This window comes from Amblyraja radiata, chromosome 2, assembly GCF_010909765.2.
Source record: "Amblyraja radiata isolate CabotCenter1 chromosome 2, sAmbRad1.1.pri, whole genome shotgun sequence".
Lineage (NCBI taxonomy): Eukaryota > Metazoa > Chordata > Chondrichthyes > Rajiformes > Rajidae > Amblyraja > Amblyraja radiata.
In genome coordinates this window covers 102,390,124-102,415,403 of record NC_045957.1, presented here as the reverse complement: position 1 = coordinate 102,415,403, position 25,280 = coordinate 102,390,124, and the positions used below count along the sequence as shown (strand labels likewise).

General features: G+C 41.5%; 1 protein-coding gene across 1 annotated transcript; it reads left to right on the top strand.

The window, feature by feature from the left end:
• The first annotated feature begins 654 nt into the window (after positions 1-654).
• Positions 655-24,260, top strand: lrrd1 (leucine rich repeats and death domain containing 1). The gene is made up of 5 exons (XM_033039866.1): positions 655-2,112; positions 17,259-17,457; positions 20,051-20,212; positions 20,979-21,099; positions 24,083-24,260. The coding sequence occupies exons 1-5, from the start codon at positions 655-657 to the stop codon at positions 24,258-24,260; spliced, it is 2,118 nt and encodes a 705-aa protein (XP_032895757.1).
• The last annotated feature ends 1,020 nt before the right edge of the window (positions 24,261-25,280 follow it).

The window sequence follows — 25,280 nt, the reverse complement described above, 5'->3', positions numbered from 1 at the left end:
ATCTGGTTGAGACACTTTGGTTCCCCCAGCAATTTGTTTTTTTGCTCAGTTTATATAACAAATTGATGACCTATCACCAGTTCTGCAGCTAATATCGTCTGAATACATTCTGCTGCAATGTTACGCTGTCCACGTAAACCTGGTCTGAAAATTGATCAAATTAGAGCAGACTGCATCCATAGCTGGGTCTCTGGAGGCTGATCCGGAGGTACTAGTTCTGAAATGTTCACTACTATAAAAGCACTTTGAACAGATGTAGATGGAAGACTTTTTACATTTCGATGATAATTGAATGCAGTAAACCCAGTTCAAGTAGTGTTAAAAAACTACCTATTTCATATATAAAACAAGGGAATGTTTTAATCTGTAATTTTAATGCAGTGCCAATAATCAAGAAATGCCTCAAGTGCACCTGATATGCTCTTTAGTTCCATGAATTACCCCAGTGCCATGCATTCTTCCAGAGGACAGTAAAAAATCTTTCAAATGCATTAAAAATAATTAAGATTAAGATTTTTTAATTTCAATTTTAAATTCAACTGCAATCTTTCTATTTTAGTTATGATTTAATTTCTATTTTTAGTGTTTCCACTGATAAACAAGCAACTCAAACTACAACAAACCTGAAAGTAAGTGAAGCATAATCAAGAAAAGATGACTGAAGAGTTCTCAAAATTGGATGAAGAAACGCTTGAGAAAGTTATGCATTTTCTGTTTTCGGAAGATGTTGATTCGCAAATTGATGAAAATATAGTGGATAAAGTTGAAAACATACAACTTCATGGAAGGAAGTTAAGCTCAATTCCATCAAAACTCTACCGTTTTAGAAATCTAAAAGCATTAGATATTAGTTACAATAACATCACATTCATTCCAGAGGAAATTGCTGTACTTAACGAAATGATTGACCTTAATATTAATGAAAATAATATTTCAAAGTTACCCATTGAAATTGGACATCTGAGTAAATTGGAAATGTTAAGTTTGAAGGGAAATCAATTAACCTATCTACCAGAAACTGTGGCCAGGCTGAAGCGTTTGCAAGTTCTTAGACTGAACAAGAATAGGATATTTGTCTTCCCAAGAATCATATGCTTGCTTCCCGAGTTAAGGAAACTTTATCTTTCAAAAAACTCACTTCAAAGTTTACCCAAGGAGATCTCTGAGTTGAAAAATTTAAGAATTCTGTCCTTGAATAATAACAAGTTAACATTTTTGCCATTGCAGTGTTTTGAGTTGTACTACCTCGAGGAACTAATGTTGAATGGAAATCAGTTGACTGTTCTTTCCGAGAAAATAGAGAAACTGCAGGACCTACAGGTTCTGCAAATGAAGCATAATCAATTAGAAGAACTCCCAAATGAAATTTCCAGTTGTATAAACATTAAACAACTTTTACTTGATGGAAACAGGATCACTCACTTGCCTCCAAAGATTGGAAATTTGTATCATCTGACTGATTTCTCTGTTAGTAATAACAAACTAAAACATCTGCCAATTGGCTTGTCACATATCATTAACCTGACAAGTTTGGACATTTCTCATAATGTCATGAAGGAAGTTCCTATTGAATTCAAAAACTGTTTTAAGGTCACGACCATCAACTGTAGCCACAACTATTTTACCCAATTTCCCGGTGCATTATGCTTGATTGCTGGATTGCGGTATTTAAATCTTAGTTGCAATCATATCACTGAAGTACTTGCAGATGTGTGCTGCATTACGAACCTGGAAACCCTTGATCTAAGTGCAAATAATTTCACCATGTTTCCCATTCATATATGCCATCTAACAAACATGCAATATTTGGATTTGAGTAAAAATCGTATTGGGAATGTTCCACCACAAATTTATGGTTTATTCCAACTTAAGTTCCTTTATCTTCAAAAGAACAATTTTACTGACTTTTCCAGTAATTTATGCCGACTAGCCAGTCTGAAGACACTTGACATTTCTGACAACAAAATAGAACATCTTCCAAACGATATTGTAAACCTTAAACAGATTACAGAGGTTAATCTTTCGAATAATCATTTTGACTTTTTTCCAATTGAAATAAGTAACCTGACAACACTGGAGAAACTGATAATCAGTCAGTCAGATGGGATTAAGGTAAGAAAACTACACTATAGAACAATGATTAAAATAATGTGTACAAAGTGGCTTTGGTATATTGACAGTGGAGGGTGAACCATTACATTTTGCTAGGGATAAATATGTGAAAGGGAAGTCAGTTGACTTCATGTGTAACCAAGGTACAGTGCAAAGCTTTTTGCTGCGTGCTAACCAGTTAGCAGAAAGACTACATGGTTACAATCAAGCTGTCCACAGTGTACAGATACATGATAAAGGGAATAACGTTTAATGCAAGATAAAATCCAGTAAATTCCAATTAAAGATTGTCCGAAGGTCTCCAGTGTCCCCAAGTGACACAAATAAAATCCAAGGGTCTCCGATAACACTAGAATAGAATAGAATAGAATAGAATGCCATTAGAACTAGTTATTAGTATTACAATAGTAGCATTACAATAGTATGCTACTATGCATTGAAATGTCAGGAAGCACTCCATTAGCCCTTTTGGTTCAAAATGTCTTCCTCTGACTTGAATGGTCCATTTCTGAATGGGATAAAAATATTTATCTTCCAATGGTGAATGGCTGAAAATCAGCTAAATAGGTGCAGTGTTGATAAGGAATGCTCTTTGAATGTCTAGTCTTACATTTCTGGTCCTGGATGTTTATTACAATAATTTGAATTTGTCTGGAGGTGCTACATCAAAGACAATTGCAGGTTTAATATTAAAGTGCTGATTGGACACGGATTTCATGGTGCAGGATCTACCCACCTACCTGCACTGTTGGTCTCAAATATTCTGGCTGACATACAGTAACATACCTTGCAGCTGCGGCTCGCCTGCAGTCCGTTTGTCTTTTCTTTTTTTGTTTTCTTTTGTCCCGTTTTTACACTTTATTTCGGTTTATTTAGTTGTGTATGTGTGGGGGGGGGTGGGTGTAACATGTTTTTTTACTCTTCCTTCGGGGGTGATGCGACCTTTCTTGCTCTATCCCCTGTGTCCGTGTCCGTCTGCGCTGAGGCCTATCGCGGAGCTGGCGGCCTCCAACTGGGACCGACCTCGAGGCTCCAGAGGCAGAGCCAGGACTTACCAACGCGAGGCTGGCTGACTTCGGGGCTGTGGTTGCGGTGCGACCCAACTTCCGACCCGACTTTGGAGCCTCGGAGGCTCGGCCGCGGGCCAGTGGACGACATCGTCAGGAGTTCACAGGTTGGTGACCTGTTTTTCCGGAGCTCCCGCAACTACAGCTGCGTCCGCTGGAGGGCGGCAGCTTCGGCAGCTTCGACCACCCCGGGCCGCGGTGTTTGAACCGGCCGGCTTGCGGAGCTCAGATTCAGCCGCGGGACTTGCACACCATCACCCGGTGGGGTCGCAACATCGGAGGCTTGGATTGCCTCGGCACAGAGGGAGAGCAAGGAGGGAAGAGACAATGACTTTGAGACTTTAAACTGTGTTGAGTGTTTGTTTTGTTATTATTCTATGTTATGACTGCAGGCTAAACTATTTCGTTGCACTGAAAATCGCAATGGCAATAAAATTGAATCCAATCCAAAATGGCAGACGTTTTCAGGATATTTCTAAGATTTGAGACAGGCATATCAATTTTGAAGGCATCATTAGAGTTCTTGGTGGCGAAGATCCAGAGAAAGAGGGATGGTCAGGACTTCATTTCCTCCCTCTGCTCCACCTCAACCACCAATTTCGCCTTCTCCTGTTATGTCCTCTGAAGTTGACCCTTGGAACAAGTGCAGATAGCAACAACTAACCCGATTCCGCTCCGCTCAACCTCATCTTTCACTCTCTTTCAAAGCTCTAACAAGATATCAATGACCAAGCACCATCTTTTAGTTTCTCATGACTCCTATAAGATGCCAAGTGGAATTTAACTGTAACAGTGTGAAGTTTTGCATTTTGGTAAGTCAAACCAGGGAAGGTTTTATTCAGTAAATGGTGAGGCCCAGGAAAGTATTGTAGACACACTGGTATACAGGGTGGTGAAGAATGCTGCATTTATTGGTAAGGGTATTGAGTACAGGAGATAGGACATCATACTACAGCTGTGAAAAACATTAGTGAGATTGCTTTGATTTAAATGGGAGGACGTTGCTTTTCTGTAATGGGCTGCCAAAGGAAAACTAGAGGGAGTACAATAGTAATGTTTTAAAGACATTTAGACAGGTACATGGATTGATAAGATTTGGAGGGATATGGCCAAATACTGGCAAATGGGAAATGCATATTTATAAAATCTGGTCATCATGAAAGAGTTGGGTAAAGCCCCTGTTTCTGTGCTGCATGACAAAATAACTCTAAGATAGAGTAAAACTGTTTTATTAAATGACCTCTGAATATCCATACTAACATTTGGCTTTCCCTGTATCAAAAAAATTCTACTGTCAGTAAAATATTTTAGCTAATCTGTACTAGCTCCTGACATGCCTGTCTACGCCCAACTATGGAATCTTTTCCCTGGCAATGCAATCATCAACGACTTCTGTAACTATCTCTCCTTTGTGCAATGGCGCTCTGTTATGGAATGCATTCCTTTGAGGTACCACCACCACCATTACCAGTCTTAAAAGCTGAACACTAGTTTTAGATAACCGTCATCCAGAAGATTCGTGCAATTACGACCTTTGGGATGGCTACCCATTTACTGTCCTGTGCTCCTTGAACTTGCAGGATAGCCAGGTCTTATAACTTTCAACTAGAAAATCTTAGCTTTCACTGTTCCCTTTTGGAAATGGTGATTGGTCCCCTTGATTACCAATTTGTGCTGAATATGATGCCTACTTAAACTAATCACTTCATTTCTGCACATGATCCATATTACTCCGTTCCCTGCATATTCATTAAGACTTAAAACTGAAACTCTATCAGACTTTTGTCACGGAAAGATATTATCCAGGTGGACAGAAGAAAATTATCCACGAGGAATTGCAACATCCCCACTGACTCCTGGGAATTTCTGGCCCCTGACCAGTTTAATTAAAAGATGAGCATTCAGGCTGGTATTGAGACCCATAGACCCACTAAACAATCAGAATAGGTGACAAACCAACTTCCACGATAATTCTCAACAAGAGAATTCTTGCCCAGCAAGAATGCGTTAGCAGCCTCTTACTCTACCTATCCACTCATGACTGTTGCAAATTCTGCTCTAACTCCACTTACATTTGCTGCTGACACCACCGTAAAGGGGTAGAATTCAAACAATGTTGAGACAGAGCGCAGGAAAGAGTTAGAGGGCTTAGTAACATGGCATCAAGACAACAACCTCTCCTTTAATGTCAGCAAGAAAAAAGAGCTAGTCATTGACTTCAGGAAACAAGTTAGTGTACATGCCTCGAGTCAGCAACAATGGTGTTGAAGTGGAGATGGTTGAGTGCTTCAAGTTCTTGGTGTAAATATCACTAACAATTTGGCCTGATCCAACCACAATAACACAACGGCCAAGAAAGCGCACCAACTAATGGAGCTGCTGCCTCACAGTGCCAGCACCCGGATTCGATCCTGACCTTGGGTCTTGTCTGTGCACGTTCTCCATGTGGCTGCAGGGTTTCCTCTGGATGCTCCGGTTTCCTCCCACATTTCAAAGATGTTTGGGTTTGTATGGTCAACATTTACACTTCCTTGAGAAAGCAGCCAACATAATCAAGAACCACGTATCCAGTCATTCTGTCCTCTCCCCTCTCCCGATGGGCATGAAAACACATACCACTAAATTCAGCAATAGCTTCTTCCCTGCTGTTATTAGATAACTGAAACGACCTCTCATAAGTACTCGTGTTTGAGTAAGGGTGGGGGAGACAGCCTACCTGGGGGCAGCGACAGCGGCCGGGCCTCTGGCACAAAGACCGGTCCTGTTGCTCAGAAGGGTAAGGAAAAGAAGAGGAGGGCAATTGTAATAGGGGACTCTATAGTCAGGGGGTCGGATAGGCGATTCTGTGGACGCAGACAGGAGTCCCGGATGGTAGTTTGCCTCCCTGGTGCCAGGGTCAGGGATGTGTCTGAACGTGTCCAAGAAATCCTGAAATGGGAGGGAGAGGAGCCTGAGGTTGTGGTGCATATAGGTACCAACGACATAGGTAAAAAAAGAGAAGAAGTCCTGAAAGAAGAATTTAGGGAGTTAGGTAGAGAGTTAAGGAGAAGGACTGGAAAGGTAACAATCTCAGGATTACTGCCTGTGCCACGCGACAGTGAGAGTAGGAATGGAGCGAGGTGGAGGATAAATGCGTGGATGAGAGACTGGTGCAGTGGGTATGGATTCAAGTTTCTGGATCATTGGGACCTCTTTTGGGGAAGGTGCGACCTGTACAGAAAGGACGGGTTGCACTTGAACTCAAGGGGGACCAATATCCTGGCGGGGAGATTTGCAAAGGCTACTGAGGAGACTTTAAACTAGTATGGTTGGGGGGAGGGACTCAAATTGGGAAAGCTAGCAGTCAGTGTGTGAAGCAGGGGGCAGAGAATGGTAGCACTCTGACCCAAAATGTAGGGGAGAGAGAAGAAAAAAAAAATAATCAGAGAATAAGAGAGGGTGGGTTTCTTAAATGTGTATATTTTAATGCTAGGAGCATTGTAAGAAAAGTGGATGAACTTAGAGCCTGGATTGACACCTGGAAGTATGATGTTGTGGCGATCAGTGAAACATGGTTGCAGGAGGGCTGTGATTGGAAACTAAATATTCCAGGATTTCATTTCTTCAGATGTGATAGAATTCGAGGGGCAAGAGGTGGAGGTGTTGCATTGCTTATCAGGGAAGATATTACAGCAGTGCTTTGGCAGGATAGATTAGAGGGCTCGTCTAGGGAGGCTATTTGGGTGGAACTGAGAAATGGGAAAGGGGTAGCAACACTTATAGGGGTGTATTATAGACCGCCAAATGGGGAGCGAGAATTGGAAGAGCAAATATGTAAGGAGATTGCAGATATTAGTAGTAAGCACAAGGTAGTGATTGTGGGAGATTTCAATTTTCCACACATAGACTGGGAAACACATTCTGTAAATGGGCTGGATGGGTTGGAGTTTGTAAAATGTGTGCAGGATAGTTTTTTGCAACAATACATAGAAGTACCTACTAGAGAAGGGGCGGTACTGGACCTCCTGTTAGGAAATGAGATGGGTCAGGTGGCAGAGGTATGCGTTGGGGAACAGTTCGGGTCCAGTGATCACAATACCATTAGTTTCAATATAATTATGGAGAGGGACAAAACTGGACCTAGGGTTGAGATTTTTGATTGGAGAAAGGCTAACTTTGAGGAGATGCGAAAGGATTTAAAAGGAGTAAATTGGGACAGTTTGTTTTATGGGAAAGATGTGGAAGAGAAATGGAGTACATTTAAAGGTGAAATTTTAAGAGTACAGAATCTTTATGTCCCTGTTCGGTTGAAAGGAAATCGTAAAAATTGTAAAGAGCCATGGTTTTCAAGGGAAATTGGACACTTGGTTCGGAAAAAGAGGGAGATCTACAATAGTTATAGGCAGCATGGAGTAAATGAGGTGCTTGAGGAGTATAAAGAATCTTAAGAAAGAAATTAGAAAAGCTAAAAGAAGATATGAGGTTGCTTTGGCAAGTAAGGTAAAAGTAAATCCGAAGGGTTTCTACCGCTATATTAATAGCAAAAGGATAACGAGGGATAAAGTGGACAGCTATCTGCAGAGCCAAAAGAGATGGGGGAGATATTGAACAGTTTCTTTTCTTCGGTATTCACCAAGGAGAAGGATATTGAATTATGTGAGGTAAGGGAAACAAGTAGAGTAGCTATGGAAACTATGAGGATCAAAGAAGAGGAAGTACTGACACTTTTGAGAAATATAAAAGTGGATAAGTCTCCAGATCCGGACAGGATATTCCCTAGGACATTGAGGGAAGTTAGTGTAGAAATAGCAGGGGCTATGGCAGAAATATTTCAAATGTCATTAGAAACGGGAATAGTGCCGGAGGATTGGCGTACTGCGCATGTTGTTCCATTGTTTAAAAAGGGGTCTAAGAGTAAACCTAGCAATTATAGACCTGTTAGTTTGACGTCAGTGGTGGGCAAATTAATGGAAAGAATACTTAGAGATAATATATATAAGCATCTGGATAAACAGGGTCTGATTAGGAACAGTCAACATGGATTTGTGCCTGGAAGGTCATGTTTAACTAATCTTCTTGAATTTTTTGAAGATGTTACTCGGGAAATTGATGAGGGTAAAGCAGTGGATGTTGTGTATATGGACATCAGTAAGGCCTTTGACAAGGTTCCTCATGGAAGGTTGGTTAAGAAGGTTCAATGGTTGGGTATTAATGGTGGAGTAGCAAGATGGATTCAACAGTGGCTGAATGGGAGATGCCAGAGAGTAATGGTGGATGGTTGTTTGTCAGGTTGGAGGCCAGTGACGAGTGGGGTGCCACAGGGATCTGTGTTGGGTCCACTGTTGTTTGTCATGTACATCAATGATCTGGACGATGGTGTGGTAAATTGGATTAGTAAGTATGCAGATGATACTAAGATAGGTGGGGTTGCGGGTAATGAAGTAGATTTTCAAAGTCTACAGAGAGATTTATGCCAGTTGGAAGAGTGGGCTGAAAGATGGCAGATGGAGTTTAATGCTGATAAGTGTGAGGTGCTACATCTTGGCAGGACAAATCAAAATAGGACGTACATGGTAAATGGTAGGGAATTGAAGAATGTAGGTGAACAGAGGGATCTGGGAATAACTGTGCACAGTTCCATGAAAGTGGAATCTCATGTAGATAGGGTGGTAAAGAAAGCTTTTGGTGTGCTGGCCTTTATAAATCAGAGCATTGAGTATAGAAGTTGGGATGTAATGTTAAAATTGTACAAGGCATTGGTGAGGCCAATTCTGGAGTATGGTGTACAATTTTGGTCGCCTAATTATAGGAAGGATGTCAACAAAATAGAGAGAGTACAGAGGAGATTTACTAGAATGTTGCCTGGGTTTCAGCAACTAAGTTACAGAGAAAGGTTGAACAAGTTAGGGCTTTATTCTTTGGAGCGCAGAAGGTTAAGGGGGGACTTGATAGAGGTTTTTAAAATGATGAGAGGGATAGACAGAGTTGACGTGGAAAAGCTTTTCCCACTGAGAGTAGGGAAGATTCAAACAAGGGGACATGACTTGAGAATTAAGGGACTGAAGTTTAGGGGTAACATGAGGGGGAACTTCTTTACTCAGAGAGTGGTAGCTGTGTGGAATGAGCTTCCAGTGAAGGTGGTGGAGGCAGGTTCGTTTTTATCATTTAAAAATAAATTGGATAGTTATATGGATGGGAAAGGAATGGAGGGTTATGGTCTGAGCGCAGGTATATGGGACTAGGGGAGATTATGTGTTCGGCACGGACTAGAAGGGTCGAGATGGCCTGTTTCCGTGCTGTAATTGTTATATGGTTATATGGTTATATGGTTATAAGCTAACGATGTAGTAACGATTTCTCAACCTACCTCGTTACATCCCTTGCACTTTTTTTCATCTGCACTTTCTCTGTAGCTGCAACACAAGATTCTGCACACTAATTACTTTTCTCTCTGCATGATCTGTTGTACTTGTGCATGGTGTGATTGTATTCACGTATGGTATGATTTGACTAGATAGCATGAAATACATTTTTTTACTGTGCACACGTGGCAAAATAAACCAATACCCTTTCCTGCTGTGCGTCAGAGTCAGTTTTGGTACCACAGACCTGGCCACCTGTTTTCTCCTGAACAGTCACCACCCCCAACATCCCTGGAGTCATACAGCATGAAAATTGTCACTTTGTCCAATTCATCCATGCAAACCAAGATGCCCATCTATGCTAGTCCTGATTTCTCACATTGGACCCATATTCCCCCAAACACTTTTTTATTCATGGACCTATAAAATATATTTTAAATATTTCTATTGTACTTGCCTGAATCACTTCCTCTTGTAGCTCGTTCCATATAGATACAGCCCTCTGTGTGGAAATGTTGCCCCTTAGGTTTTCATTAAATCTTTCTCCTCTCACCTTAAGAGAGTCTTTTCAGAGGACAAAAGAGCCGGAAATCTCCAGGACCTGACAATGTTTTCCCCTCTACTCTTAAGCTCTGTGCCAAACAGCTGGCACCGGTCTATACAGACATTTTTAACCAGTCCCTGAAAACATGTACTGTCCTTGCCTGCTTCAAAGTCTCCACTATTGTCCCTGTACCCAAAAAGGCAAGGATTACTGGTCTTAAAGACTACAGGCCTGTCGCACTGACCTCTGTAGTCATGAAGACACTCGAAAGGTTTGTGCTGGCCAAGCTGAAAAATATCACGAACCCCCAGATGGATCCTCTGCAGTTTGCATATCATACCCATAGATCTGTGGATGATGCAGTCAACCTGGGCCCGCACTTCGTCCTACAACACCTAGACCACCAGGGGACCTATGCGAGGATCCTGTTTGTTGATTTTAGCACCAACACCATTGTGCCAGAACTACTACACTCCAAACTTTCCGAGTTGACTGTGCCTGAACCCCTCCGTCAGTGGATCACCAACTTCCTGACAGACAGGAAGCAGCATGTGAGGCTGGGAAAGCACATCTCGGAACCTCAAACGCTCAGCATAGGAGCACCGCAAGGCTTCGTACTCTCTCCTCTCCTCTACTCTCTCTACACCAACGACTGCACCTCCACAGACACCTCTGTCAAGCTTCTCAAGTTTGCGGACGACACAACCCTGATTGAACTGATCCAGGATGGGGAGGAATCTGCCTACAGACAGGAAGTGTCACAGCTGGCGTCCTGGTGCTGTAGCAACAACCTAGAGCTCAATGCTCTTAAGACAGTGGAATTGATTGTAGACTTTAGGATAGTTCCCCTCCCCTCACCCCACTCACCATCAACAACACCACAATCACACCTGTGGAGTCATTTAAGTTCCTGGGAACCATCAGCTACAAGGACCTTAAGTGGGGGGCTACCATCGACTCCACAGTCAAAAAGGCACAACAGAGGATGTACTTCCTACGGCAGCTGAGGAAGCACAATCTGCCACAGGCACTGATGGTCCAATTCTACACGGCCATCGTAGAGTCTGTTCTCACCTTCTCCATCATGGTCCGGTTTGGCTCAGCCACTAAGCACGACACCTGGAGGCTGCAGCGAATCATCCGATCAGCAGAGAAGGTTATTAGCTGCAACCTTCCCTCCATTGATGAACTGTACACTGCAAGGTCCAGGAAGCGAGCGGGCAAGATCATCTCTGACCCCTCTCACCCTGGCCACAAACTCTTTGAATCACTTACCTCTGGAAGGTGACTCCGGATTGTCAAAGCTGCAACAGCCAGACATAAAAACTGTTTTTATCCACGAGTAGTTGCTCTACTCAACAGCCAAAAATGTGTAGCCTCCCTTTGATCTGGTATTTTGTTGGTTCACATGCTTGATCAATGGTGTTTTATCATTAATGTTTTATTATTATTAATGTTTAGTGTTTTCTGAGTCATTCGTAACTGTCACTGTATGTCATGTTGTTACTTGTGGGTGGAGCACCAAGGCAAATTCCTTGTATGTGAATACTTGGCCAATAAACTTACTTACTTACTTACTTAAACCTATGCCCTTTATCATAGAGTGACACAGTGTGGAAACAGGCCCTTTGCCCAACTTGCCCACATCAGCCAACATGTCCCAGCTACACTAGTCCCATCTGTCAGCATCTGGCCCATATCTCTCTAAACCTGTTCTATCCATGTCTAACTATTTCTTAAATGTTGGGATAGTCCCTGCCTCAACTACACTCCTCTGGCAGCTTGTTCCACGCTGTGTAAAAAAGTTACTCCTCAGATTCCTATAAATCTTTTCCCCTTCACCTTAAACCTATGTCCTCTGGTCCTCAATTCACCTACTCTGGACAAGAAACTGTGCATCTACACGAGACTATGCATCTATTCCTCTCATGATTTTATACACCTCAATAAGATCACCCCTGATCCTCCTGCACTCCAAGGAATAGAGTCCCAGCCTACTCAACCTCTCCCTATAGCTCAGACCCACCAGCCATGGCAACATCCTTGTAAATCTTTTCTGTACCCATTCCAGGTCTGGTTTTTGATTGCCCTACCCTGGATAAAAGATTGTCTGCATTCATCCCATTGATGCCACTCATGATTCCATACACCTCCTGAAGATCACCGCTTCTTCTTCTTGCGTATGGCGTGCACAGCCTAAAGTTGTAAGACAAATTGTTCCGTATGATCTTCTGTTTGTGCATGCCAGGTTGATTGCATTCATCGAAACAGGGTGGACCACGTGAAGGTTGCAATCTCCCACCCCAAGATCACCGCTCAGTCTTCTATTCTCCAGGAACAAAGTCCCACCCTGCTATACCCATAACCTAGTCCGAGCCTCTCCTCTGCTCTCAAATCTAGCATCATAAACAATAAGCTCATCTGGTAGATGGGTGCTGTTGCCAGAGATAGCCCCTAATTTTGGTTTGTAACCCATGATGGTATTCTGGTCCTGCCACAGTCATCTAGCATCTACTTGATCAAACCAAGCCTCCAACTTACTTTTGAAGCCTCTCTTGGCATTGCTGATCATTTAATGGAGATCATACTTGGCCTTTTGTACAATGCAAGACCATCCATAGGTCTGGCAAGAACTCAGGGCATGGATAGGAATGTGTGACAGAGACGTTATAGCCATTATAGATTTTGGCTAAGGGAGGGACAGGACCGGATCAATGTTCCAGAGTACAGGGGCTACAGCCAAGATAGAGATTGGGGTAAAACAAGAGAGGGGATTGCTTTATTGATTAAGGAGAACATAACAGCAGTTGTCCAAGATGACTTTCCTGAAAAATCAACAGTGAATCTACATGAACAGTACTGATAAATAAAAAGTGGATTATCGCCTGATACATAGATACATAGATACATAGAAAATAGGTGCAGGAGTAGGCCATTCGGCCCTTCGAGTCTGCACCGCCATTCAATATGATCATGGCTGATCATCCAACTCAGTATCCCGTACCTGCCTTCTCTCCATACCCCCTGATCCCTTTAGCCACAAGGGCCACATCTAACTCCCTCTTAAATATAGCCAATGAACTGGCCTCAACTACCCTCTGTGGCAGAGAGTTCCAGAGATTCACTACTCTCTGTGTGAAAAATGTTTTTCTCTGATTGTGATTGTTCCATTAACCCGCAAATAGTCAATGGGAATTGCAGAAACAAATATGTCATGAGATTGCAGACAGCTGCAAGACTAAAAGCATTGTCATAGTTGTGGATTTCAACCGTACTAATATAGATTGAACTGCTGTACAGTTAAGGGCTTAGATGGGGTGGAATTTATCATGTGTGTTCAGGAAGGTTTCCTCATGTAATTTGAAGAGAGCCCTACAAGGGAGAGGGCAATGCATGACATGCTCAGGGAATAGGGCAAGGCAAGTGGCAAAGTTGGTGAACTTTTTGGAACCAGCTACCCCTCTTCTATTAGCTTTAAAATAATTATGGATAAGGACAGAGTTGATCCAGAAGTTAAAGTTCTAATTTGGGAAAAGCCAGCTTTGAGCCTGCAAAGTTGTTTGGAGTACCGGTAGGTTGTTTGCTGTCAAAGGGATGTCCGGAAAGTGGGATGCCTATAAAAGGTCATAGAGTAAGTTCAAGGTATGCATCTTCCTGTTATAGTGAAGGCCGAGGCATGTGGTAATAAGAATCCTGGGATGGTGAGAAGTATTGAGCCTCTGGTTAGGAAAAAGGAGTTAGGAAGAAGGAAACTTGATCTGATTAGGCAGCTGGGATCAAGTGTATCCCTAGAGGAGTACAGGGGATTGAGGTGCATACTTAAGGAAATCAGGAGGGCAAAAGGGGCGCCTGAGTAAGCCCAGACAGATAATATTAAGAAGAATCCAAAGTGATTTTATATTAAAGGAAAAAGGGTAATTGGAGAGAGAATAGTGCCACTCAGAAACCAAAGTGGTCATTAATGTATGGAGCCACAAGAGGTGGGCAAGGTCCTCAATGGATATTTTTCTTCTTTTTACTGCAGAGAAAGATATGAAGACTAGGCGGTTTATGAAAGTTAGTGGCAATGTCTTGAGGGCATTCAGTGTTACAGATGAGGAGGTGCTAAATATGTCATACAATGTAGAAAGGTATATAAATCTACCAGGAAACTACAAGACTAAGAGGTATTGCTTTTTGGGAAGTCAAACAAGGGCAGGACATTCGCAGTGAATGGTAAGGCCCTGGGGACTATTGTAGAGCAGAAGGAACTCAGAATACAAGTGTCAACAAAGTTGGCCCCTGGGCTTGTCTCATTTTTGCCTGCATTTGGACAATATCCCAATATCCCTTCCTCTTGGATCGGTGGGGGCGCTGCAAGCAGCGTGTTAGTTTTTTTCAATTTTTTTTATTTTTTTAGTGTGTTTAAATGCATGTTTTTAATGTTTCTCTGTGTGTCTAGTGTGGGGGTAGTGTGGGGGGGTAAGGGGGAAACCGCTTTGGTCGCCTCCTCCATGGAGAGGCAACTTTTTCCATGTCGCCTCCCCCGGGGCCTAACATCGAGGATCGGGCGGCCTTTCCCGGAGACGTGCCCGGGGCTTCAGCTGCGGGCGCAGCGTGGACTCTCGGCGTGGAGCGGGTGAGCCGGAAGGGAGCGCTCCATTTCGCTGGCCCGCGGTAGCTCCAGCTGGCGCGGCGTCCGCAGCCTGGGAATCCCTCATTGGAGACCCGGGAGAAGAAGAAGCTCCCGCAGCCTACTTCTACCGCGGGCGCGGCGGCGACTTACCATCAGGAGTGGGGTCCCTCGCCGAGGACCCCTGGAGGGGAGCTTCGACCGCCGGCCCTGCGGTCTGCGGTGCATCTGGCTGCGGCGTGGCGGGAACTTTAAATCTGCGACCGCCGGCCTGCGGCCTACACCAACCTAAAGCCGCTGTCTCCGGTGGCGGAGACACCGTTTCAGCACTTACCTTGACTCTTTGTAGTATTCGTCATGTAGCGATGAGGGGATCATGACTTTGTGGCCCTTAACTATGACACCATCCTGTATTACCAGTTCGTCGCGGACTAAGAAGAACGGCTGCACCTCTGTTGGTACGCTGGATTGTCTGCCTCGCCAGCCTCTTTTGATTATGGATGAAAGTATCTGGAGGGTGGCGTCGGCGGCTGTGTGTTCGGCTAAGCGGCGCAGTTGTTTTGTAGGAACAAAGTCAATGCTGAGAACCGTAAACTTGTCTTGTTCATAGGGGTGTCATTCGTTGGATGCCTGTGGTGCGCAAGAGAGAGTGTCCGCAACGAGCATGTCTTTACCCTTCTTGTAAACAAGTTTAAAGTCAAATAGTTGGAGCTGCATCATCATGCGCTGCAGACGTGCAGGTGCTGCGTGTATAGGTTTGTTGAAGATCGTCACCAGAGGTTGGTGGTCTGTCTCGACCGTGAAAACATTACCAAAAATAGAGTCCTTGAATTTGGAACAAGCGAAGACAACAGCCAGCAGCTCCTTCTCGATTAGCGAGTAGCGCTGTTCGGTGTCGGTCATGGTACGGGAGGCATAGGAGACCGGGCGCAAAGTTCCATCGGCAGATGATTGTAGGCAGGCTGCGCCGAGTCCGAATCGTGAGGCATCGCAGGTAACTGTCACAGGGCGCTTCATGTTGAAAAATGTCAAGGTTGGTGCGCTGGTCAGCTTCAATCTGGAGGGTGTCCCCTGCTGCCATCTCACTTCTGGGTTCACCACCTCCTTTTAATTTTTCTGGCAAAGGGGGAGAGGGCTTGGTCCGTACGCATTCGGGCGGTATTAGTTGACCGCCTAACAGATATGGCGAGTATGTTTGATTTCTCGCGACATGTGTGCTTACCATATTCACTCTTTACGGGGAAGGATGTAGATTGGTTTATACATGAGAACCAATCATAGTAGAATAGCATCACTAACACCACCCTACTGTACGATTTATACTAACACCCACTTCCTACATTAGTCAGTCTTGGAAGCGGTCACAATGTACTAACAACTAACAACCTGCTGTACCGTTATAATATGGACACTGATTAAAGATGATCTTGAACTTCAGATTGTATTCTTTGGCTATTTACACTTACCATCTCAATCATCTGAATAAGTCTCCACAATAGTTTGCACGTTAAATATACAAGAATAATTTGAAAATATCTAAATTAAATACCATTTTGTTCTTCTGTACTATTTCCCGCCTTTGGTGAAACTGTAAATGCAAGTGGTAACCCCTGACATGCAGGTTTCCCATTATAATGATGAGTAATTGCTGAAACTTCAGACCATTTCTGGGGAGTGTGAAATGTGGGAGATGTTCACAGTTACTCAAAGTCATCAAAGATTAGCAGTTTCACCACTAGCTTCCGACACATTTGGGCTATCATAACTAATGTGAAATTGCACAAATCCAGATCAGCAGCTAAAAGTGGTGAAACCCAGCTTATGGTATTGTGTACACTGTGGTGATGGGCCTTGATTACGTGCTAGAATGATAGAAAAGGGGTACAGGGAAGTTACCAGCATCTGGTCTGACTAGTTATGTGATGTGTATTAATCTCCACACACTGGGCAATAAATAAAATTGAGAAGAGAAATCGTTTACTTGCAAAAATATATCAGCTTTGCTGGTACATGAACGAGCAGTTCATAGCCAGTTTGAAACCTCGCAGCATGATCATTCCATTAATAGGGCCTTGGATGCCATTAGCAGTCCTCCAAACACAAGCTGTCTGGGCCATTCTCTTTTTTTATTTTAAATTGCATGACTCATTTCATTCTTCTGAAGGTGGTCACTATACCTTAAACTCATAGAAATGTAGTTGATTTCCAATTGCGCTCTGAAATGGTTATTCTGTACAAGGGTATTTAGGGATAGGCAATGGATGCTGACCTTGACCATGCCGACTACAACCTTTATATGAATTAGAAATATTACTGCTCAGTACCGGAGGAATTCAGTTTGCTAATTGTATAGTGTATCATTCTGGAATTATTAACAATTAGATTGCCCTATAAAAAGGATGACTTACTTTTATCTTAGAGAAATCTTAGAGAAATAGAAATCCACGTGGGGGAAATGATTCTGGAGAGTGTGAAATGCAGGAACATTTCAGTACAGGTATAATGGGATTCCTTTGGAGAATAATGCAGCAGAGAATACAGAATTTTCCCTAATTTTCCAGTGTATCTTTTTCCTTTTACAGATAAAAGTGTTACCCAATGAATTATGTAATTTGACAAATATAAAAGAACTGGACATATCAAACAATGCGCTGAAAATCCTTCCAACCAAGATTGGAGAAATGAAGAATATGGAAAAGCTTATAGCAGCATATAATAAGATAAATCATCTCCCCAAATCCCTGACAGAACTTAGCAAACTCAAATACATTAACATGAGAGGTGAGACTACTGTATAAATACAATGGGTTTTTTTAAAGAGCATTGTTTTAAGATAATGTTTTTCCTTCAGAGGATGCAGTTGTTAGTGTGGTATATGCAAATAATTGATTCCTTTGTTAAGGAACTGGAGCTGCTGCTGGATCACCTCAGGATTATATGAGGATGTGAGAGTGTCATTGAAGTGGTCATGACTAAGGTGCAGGCAGGAAATATAGGTGCAACCTCCAGGAGAGGAAGGAGGCATCGCTCTGCTTGACTCCAGTTTAAATGGTAAAGTGTTTCATAGCACAGCAACTGAATGGATGGAGGCAGTCATTTGAAGATGTGTTGACTTTAGATCAGATGAATTTCTCATAGTCATGTAGATCATAGAGTCAAAGATTATGGTCAAACCAGTCAGGATGGAAAATCATGTTCATAGTATCTCTGGGTGATCTGCACCCACATTGGACATGGAAAGGTTCCTAGCCAACAAGGCACACTTACATCAGTAGGATTTTAACACAATTTTGAGAAAATCAGGATAACATATCCAGAGTAATAATTCAGCAAGTGACCCTCTAGCTGCTATAAAGCTGTTGCCTTTACTTGTTCTTTTCGCTCTTGATTATATTCTTTGTTTGTTGCTCATATGCTTAATGGAGAATGAAAATTTGATGTCTAAAAATTCTGCAATGAAATATGAAACTGGCTAAGTTTTATTAATGATATTGCAAGTTTGTATTTGCATGCCAGTCATATGTTCAAGCGTGGTCATGGTAGAGTATGTTTCGTAATATTTCTGCTTTGTTTGTTTATAGAGATATGATTGAGTAGTTTTGCCAAGATGGCAACAGTTAAATTTGGTGTCCCAAGATTGAATCCATGAATTGCTGCATAACTACAAATAATGATTGCATCCAGGGTTGTTGAAAGCTATCAGGAGAAATGCCGAATCCATACAATTGTAAATGCCTCGTTGATAAATTAGGAGCTTTTGAAAAGCATTAAACCGCTATGAAGATGTCAATTAATTTGTGTCAACTACATAGGTGCAATGACAGTGGATATGAATCATCCCCTTAAGACGGTGCTACAATTCTCTTCAATCATGATATTCTTCTTAAGCTTTCCTCCAAGTAGTAAACATTTTATGGGAATCCAAATATGATGCCTATTGGTAAGGTTGGAAAAAATATGTTTCACATGATAAGCTGCATGCAAAGAGTTCCTATTGCAACAATAAACATTTTCGTTAAAATTGTTCATATAAGCTTTCCCAGATATAACATGTCTGCTCATTTTGGACATGGCCTTATGTGACTAAGTTATAAGAAAGAAGCAACTTCATAGTATAGTAATTGAGTCATAGAGCTGTACAGCACGGAAACAAGCTCTTCTACCAACCTCTTCAATGTCAACAAAGTTGGCCTTCAGGGCTTGTCTCATTTGCCTGCATTTGGACAATATCCCAATATCCCTTCCTCTTCATATTTATTTTGAAAGTTGTAATTGTATCCGCCTCTATAGCTTCTTCTAGAGACTCGTTCCTCTAACCTTGAATAAAATACTGTGACCGTACACTTTATCCATGATCATGTACACCTCAATAAGATCATTCCTCATCCTCCTATGTTCCAAAGAAAAAAGTCTCAGCCTAGCCAGCCTCTTCCTATAATTCAAGCATGCAAGTCCGGGTAATATCCCTGGTGAATCACTTCTGTACCCATTCCAACATCCTTCCGATAAATGAGCAACCAGAACGGCATATACATAGAAACATAGAAACATAGAAAATAGGTGCAGGAGTAGGCCATTCGGCCCTTCGAGCCTGCACCGCCATTCAATATGATCATGGCTGATCATCCAACTCAGTATCCTGTACCTATAGTTCTCCATGTGTGGTCTCACCAACGACTTGTACTCCTGTATCGTAATATCCCAAACCTTGTAATCAATACCTTCTTAACGAAGGCAAGTGTGTCAAATTCAATTTGCCATTCCTTCGCCCGCTTTCCCAACTGATCTAAACCCTGTTATAAATTTAGCCATCCTCCTGCAGCCATGTCTCTGTAATCCCCACAATGTCATATCTACCAATCCCCGACTGAGCCTCAAGCTCATCCACTTTACTTCTTATACTTCGCGCATTCATATATAATACTTTTAATCCATTACTCACCTCACCTTACACATTGATTCCTATTTCACTTTGCCATACTCTCCTATCCCTTCGTGAGCTTTCTGTCCCGTTAATTCTGGTGTCTTTCTTAACTTTTCCTATAGTCTCTTGCCCTTTAACTCCATCCTTGTATTTCCAATTTGTCTCTCCCCCCCATCACCCATGTACCATGTAACCGTGGCAAACCTGCCTGCCAGAATGCTGGTCCCCCGCTTCTGTAAAACATTGATCCGGGAATCTATAATAAAAACATATGTATTGAAATGGCTCCTTACTGCATCCTGTTAATTGCTGGTTCAATGTAAACTTATTCTCAATTTCCCAATTTCATAATCATCTCAATAATAAAATCTGTTATTGTTATGACTGTGATTCATTAAAATAGACAAACACAATTCCAACCTTTGAAAAAACTTATTTTATTCTATATAGGAAATAAATTAACCTCACTACCAACTGATTTTGGACAGCTGCATGCTCTGGAAGAGATAGATCTGAAGGAAAACCCACTAGTAAGACCTCCAATGCTGGTTTGTGATGGGGGAAAATACATTGAAATAGAGCAGTATTTGAAATATGCATATGCCAGAGACAGTAAGTATATAATGCTCAATAATATATCAGGCATTCATTATCTGGTTATTATTAACAGTGCAAAATCTAATTCTGTGACAATGGCTTACAGGTTCTTTCATTCAATCAACGTCATTTTAATTCTAAATGCCACTGACCTGCCTGAGACTTCTTGCATGAGGCTTAACGAACAACATTATCTCACCTACTATCTGGGCTCTTGAATTCCTCAACTTTAGGTGACTCACTCACTCTGACTGCATCAGGACTGGTCATTTATATGTGACATTGACTTAATTTTTCACTCTCCATTATCGAACCTAATGTTCTGGGCATGTCCCACTCCTAATAGCAATACAAAACACAGATCAACAAGGATACATCACCACTAATCCATTCGATCTAGTATCAAACTATCACATATGTTTCCTTTGCCCTATCCATACCTGTCACCACTTTCTTTGCTACTTAAACTACTTTTTTAAATCTCTTTCGAAAATATAAACTGCAGATGTTGGTCTAAAAAAAGTGCTGGAATAACTAGCTGATGTGATGTTTTGGGACGTTTCAGGTCAGGAGAAGAAAATCCTGAAGAAGGGTTTCTGAGCGTTACCTATTCACGTTCGCCTGACCCCACTCCAACACTTTGTGTCTTTTTTTGCGTAAACCCTTCCCCAGATCTGACAAAGTGTAAACCCAAAATGTGAAACTTTTTCTACAAATGCAGCCTGACCTGCTGAGTGTTTCTAGTATTTTCTGTATTTATTTTATTATTCCTTTATTTCAGAAAAGTTTATGGAGAATGTGTTACTATTAGTACCCAAAAGCATCCCTGCTGGTGACTTTGACCATTTCTGTAAAAAGCTTCACCTACCTACTGCTGAAATTAATTCACTTGGAAAATTAAGGTTTGTTCTTTTGACTTTATTTAAATGTAGCATTGATCCAGTTTGCATGGGAACATTCTGATGAGACCCTGCTTTGAGCGTAAGATCTATGAAATCCTTTGTTTAGTGATTTGATTGTAATTGATTAAAATGACAGACACAAAGTACAACAAATACTTTCCCTCGTAATTTTCTTGGTATTTCCCTTTTACTGAAAAGGTAGTAAAGAGTCAACCATATTGATGGGTCTGGAGTCATGAACAGGCCATAGCCAGTACTGTAAAGCCCCTGTCCCACTTTCACGATCTAATTGCCGACCTCTGCTGAGTTTGCCCTTGACTCAGCATGGTCGCCACGAGGTCGTAGGAGGTCGTAGGAGGTCTTCGTAACTCTTCCTCATGCTCGTTAGTGGTCTCCGCGTACTCGTGGCCTCAAGTAGGTCGCGGCGATTTTTCCAGCCTGATAAAAAATGTCCACAAGTAAAAAATAGGTCGGCATGGAAAACATTGATACTTTTTACTCGTAGGTAGGTCATAGGTAGGTCATAGTAGGTCGTGATGATAGTCGTAGGTAGTTGTAGATAGTCGTAGGTAGTCGTAGGTCGGTAACTGGCCCGAGAAAAAAAATGCAAACATGACATGATTTTATCATGTGATAATTTTCCACTCGTAGCTAGTCGTAGTTGGTCTTAGGTGTGGACGACTGAGGTCGAGGGGGGGGTCGTAGGAGGTCGTAGACATGGTCGAAGGAGGCCATAGGAGGTATTTTACTTCGTTGAGTCAACACTACCTTGACATTTTTTTCAACTCGTCTAGGGTCTTCTAAACACGTGGATTAGGTCGTCCAAGTGGGACAGGCCCTTAAGCAGAGCAGATTTCCACCTCTGAAAGCTACGAGTGAATCAGATGGGCCTTGACAATCCAGTATTTTCATGTTAGCCGTTACCAGTAGGTTCCTTTAATTTCCTGATATTATTTAATTAATTGAATTTGAATTTAAATTTTGCAAAGTTCCATAGTGGGATTAAAAGTCACTCTTCTGGTTCAATATCTAGATCACTAGCTTCAATCTAGTATCTTTAAACACTACTGCACCCCTCTTGCAGCAAGAAGCACAAAATGAAGAAACACCGAAAAGGACATTTTAAGTCTTAAAATTCGATGGATTTGAATCACATATATGGATATAAAAATGTAAAAGGGAAACTTAATCCTAATAATATGTTCACCTTTAATAATAAAATGATAGGATGTGGGCTGATTTATAGGGCACCTGTTCTTAGGATACAAGTTGGTCCTTTAAATATAATGAAGGTGTGTGCCTTCTGTGTTATATATGGCCAGACTTTAACTGGGTAGTTAAAGACATGGGAGAATTGTCCCATAATAGAGCCAAGTACTTTTCTGGCATCGCCTGTGAGGCAGTTGGAACAGAACTGCATCCTTCCTATCGGCCAAACTAACCCCATAGGACAGGGCCCAAACCCACCACACATCCGACTAGCCAACTTTCCTCTCCTATCATTACTCGTTTTAATTAGGCTAGCGTTTCAGGAAAGGAATGTGCTGGGAAGAAAAGGCCCATTCTTTGAAATTAAAACTCCAGAGAGAGGGGATGCATGAACCACCAGCTTTCCTGACCACAGTGCCACCCCAAATTCAATCTAGCTTGGCCTCATAGTTTCTGCTAGGCTTTTCAGCTGTTAACTAGGACTTCTTAAGATTTCTTGAGATAGACATCAAGGAAACACTTAGGGTGGCACAGCTGTAGAGTTGCTGCCTTACAGCACCAAAGACCCGGGTTCAATCCTGACTTCGGCTGCTGTCTGTATGGAGTTTGTATATTCTCTTTGTGCCACATGGGATTTCTCCAGGTGCTTTGGTTTCCTCCCACATTCCAAAGACATGCAGGTTTGTAGTTTAATTGGCTCCTGTAAATTGTCCCCACTGTGTAGGATGCAAAACTGGGATAACATAGAACTAGTTTACGGGTGATCATTGGTCAGCATGGACTTGGTGGGCCAATGGAATTGGTTTCCACGCTGTATCTCTAAACTAATCTAAATTACAATGTACAGAGTTATACAGTATTATAATACATTCTAATTAGTGTACTGTGGAATAAATGAAAAGTTGTAAATATATCAAAGGGAATGTTACCAGTAATGGCAAATCTGACAGGCAGAAAAATACAGAAGGAAAATACCAACAGAATAGAGAAACAATAAACAGCAGAAGCAATAGGGATCAGGAATTGGCCAAATGCAGTTTAGCAGAATCTACAGAGCATAAAGGATTTTAAAATGCCAGTTTCCTTATCCCATCTTGGGGATATAGGTAGTTTTTGACAATGGTACATTATTGTCACATGTACATTGATACAGTGCAATTCTTTGTTTTTGCATACAATTCAGTAAAATCATACCACACATAAACACGATTACAAATAAATACAAAAGTGCATCAATTGCAGTGTGAGAATAAACTTCACTAAGGCAGTACACAACGGCACTTACACCAGGATCCCCTTACAGAAATCTGTACGGTAAGCATTGCATCAATTTCTGATTTGATGGCAGGTAATCGATGTTGACATCCAAATTAATGAAACAAATTGTACAAAGCTCAGACATTGTTCCCTCTCATGTGGGTCAAGGCTCCCAAGCCCTTATTTTTAAATATATACAAAATATGGTCAATGTGTGGAAAAGGTTTCTTGGAGATGTTGTGCAAGCAGAGACTCCAAAAATCTTTTAACTTTCAATTAAATGCTGAAATGCTGAAAGGGGAGACTCAACTAATGGCCTTGTTCACCAAAAATTGTTAACCATATCCCAATGACTATTTGAAAGGTACAATGAAAATACCTTAGACTAGAGAATAGATTGCATTGCCTGGTGTAGGTGGATGAAGCAAGAGAAGTAATATTGATTGATTTATTGAAAGTGGGAGGGAAAACATGGCTGTTTAAAATTATTACTAAAAAGTATTTTCCTTGTGTTTAGGGTACCACTCGAAGAAAAGGTAAATTCAGCTCTGACATGGTGGCAAACTCGTGTGGCTGACCGAGAACCTGCTGAGGCAACAGAAGAGTTAATCCGAACACTAGATAGAGCAGACTTGTACAATCTAGCTTCTAAAATCAGATCCTTAAGAACTTGTACACAAGCGATAAAATTATAAAAACCTGTTCTAGATGGAATGATTCTATTATGGCATAAACAATACAATTTTTGTTTAGTTTATAAAAGATTTCTGCAAAAAGTTAGTAAAAATTAAGTCATTCGACCTGGCGGATCAGTCTATTGTGAAAATTATACCACATTTGAAACTAATCTTTTGTAAAAAGTTTTATTACGTGTTTCTTGGCTATAATGATTTTGAGTCTGATGTTTCCCTGCATTTGTGTTAATACATGAAAAATGAACAACAGATTTCAGAATGCATAGATCCAGAGTTTATCCAGTTTAAAAAAAAAATTGTTCATACCAGAAAAAAAAAACAATTGTTAGTTAACGCCTGGAGGTATGTTAAATTAAACTGTTGTTACATTCATTATGTTGTAGTAAATTATTTAATTACGATGCTTTAATCAAATCGACAGGTTGTAATTTTATGGTTCTTTAAATGGTGCATGTTGCTTTACAGTAGCATCATCAGATAAGAACCAGCACCAAGCTGAAGAAAATGTTGGATAGAATAGAGAAGGGCACAGGGTCAGCCTTTTGGTCCACGATGCCTGTGCTGATCATAAAGCTAATTTAAATTATACATCTGCCTGCACTTGATCTATATAGGTCCATTCCTTGCCTATTCATTTGTCAGTCTAAATGTTTCTAAAATAGTTGTTATCGTAACTGCTTTTATCACATCCATGGCAGAGCATTTCAAGCATCTAGCACTCCCTGTGTTAAACAAAAACTTATCCCATAAACCTTTAAACTTGCCCCCTCTCACCTTAAAACTATACTGTCTAGTATTTGACATTTCCAACCTGGGGAAAATACTCTGACTAACCATGCCTCTCCTAATTTTATTCTTGTTCTAGAAAAAATAGTCCAAGTTAGTCCAACCTCGCCTTGTTGCTAATTATCTGTAACCCAGGCAAAATGCTGGTGAACCTCTTCAGAACCCTGTCCAAAGCTTTCACATCCTCCCTGTAATAGTGATAGAACTGTATACAGTACTCCAAATGTGGTGGGA

Excerpts from the sequence above, each read along its gene's own strand:
- lrrd1 (XM_033039866.1), top strand. The coding sequence starts at position 655 with ATGACTGAAGAGTTCTCAAAATTGGATGAAGAAACGCTTGAGAAAGTT. Across the intron at positions 2,113-17,258 it reads GTCAGTCAGATGGGATTAAG|ATAAAAGTGTTACCCAATGA; the intron begins GTAAGAAAACTA and ends TTCCTTTTACAG. Across the intron at positions 21,100-24,082 it reads AATTCACTTGGAAAATTAAG|GGTACCACTCGAAGAAAAGG; the intron begins GTTTGTTCTTTT and ends CCTTGTGTTTAG.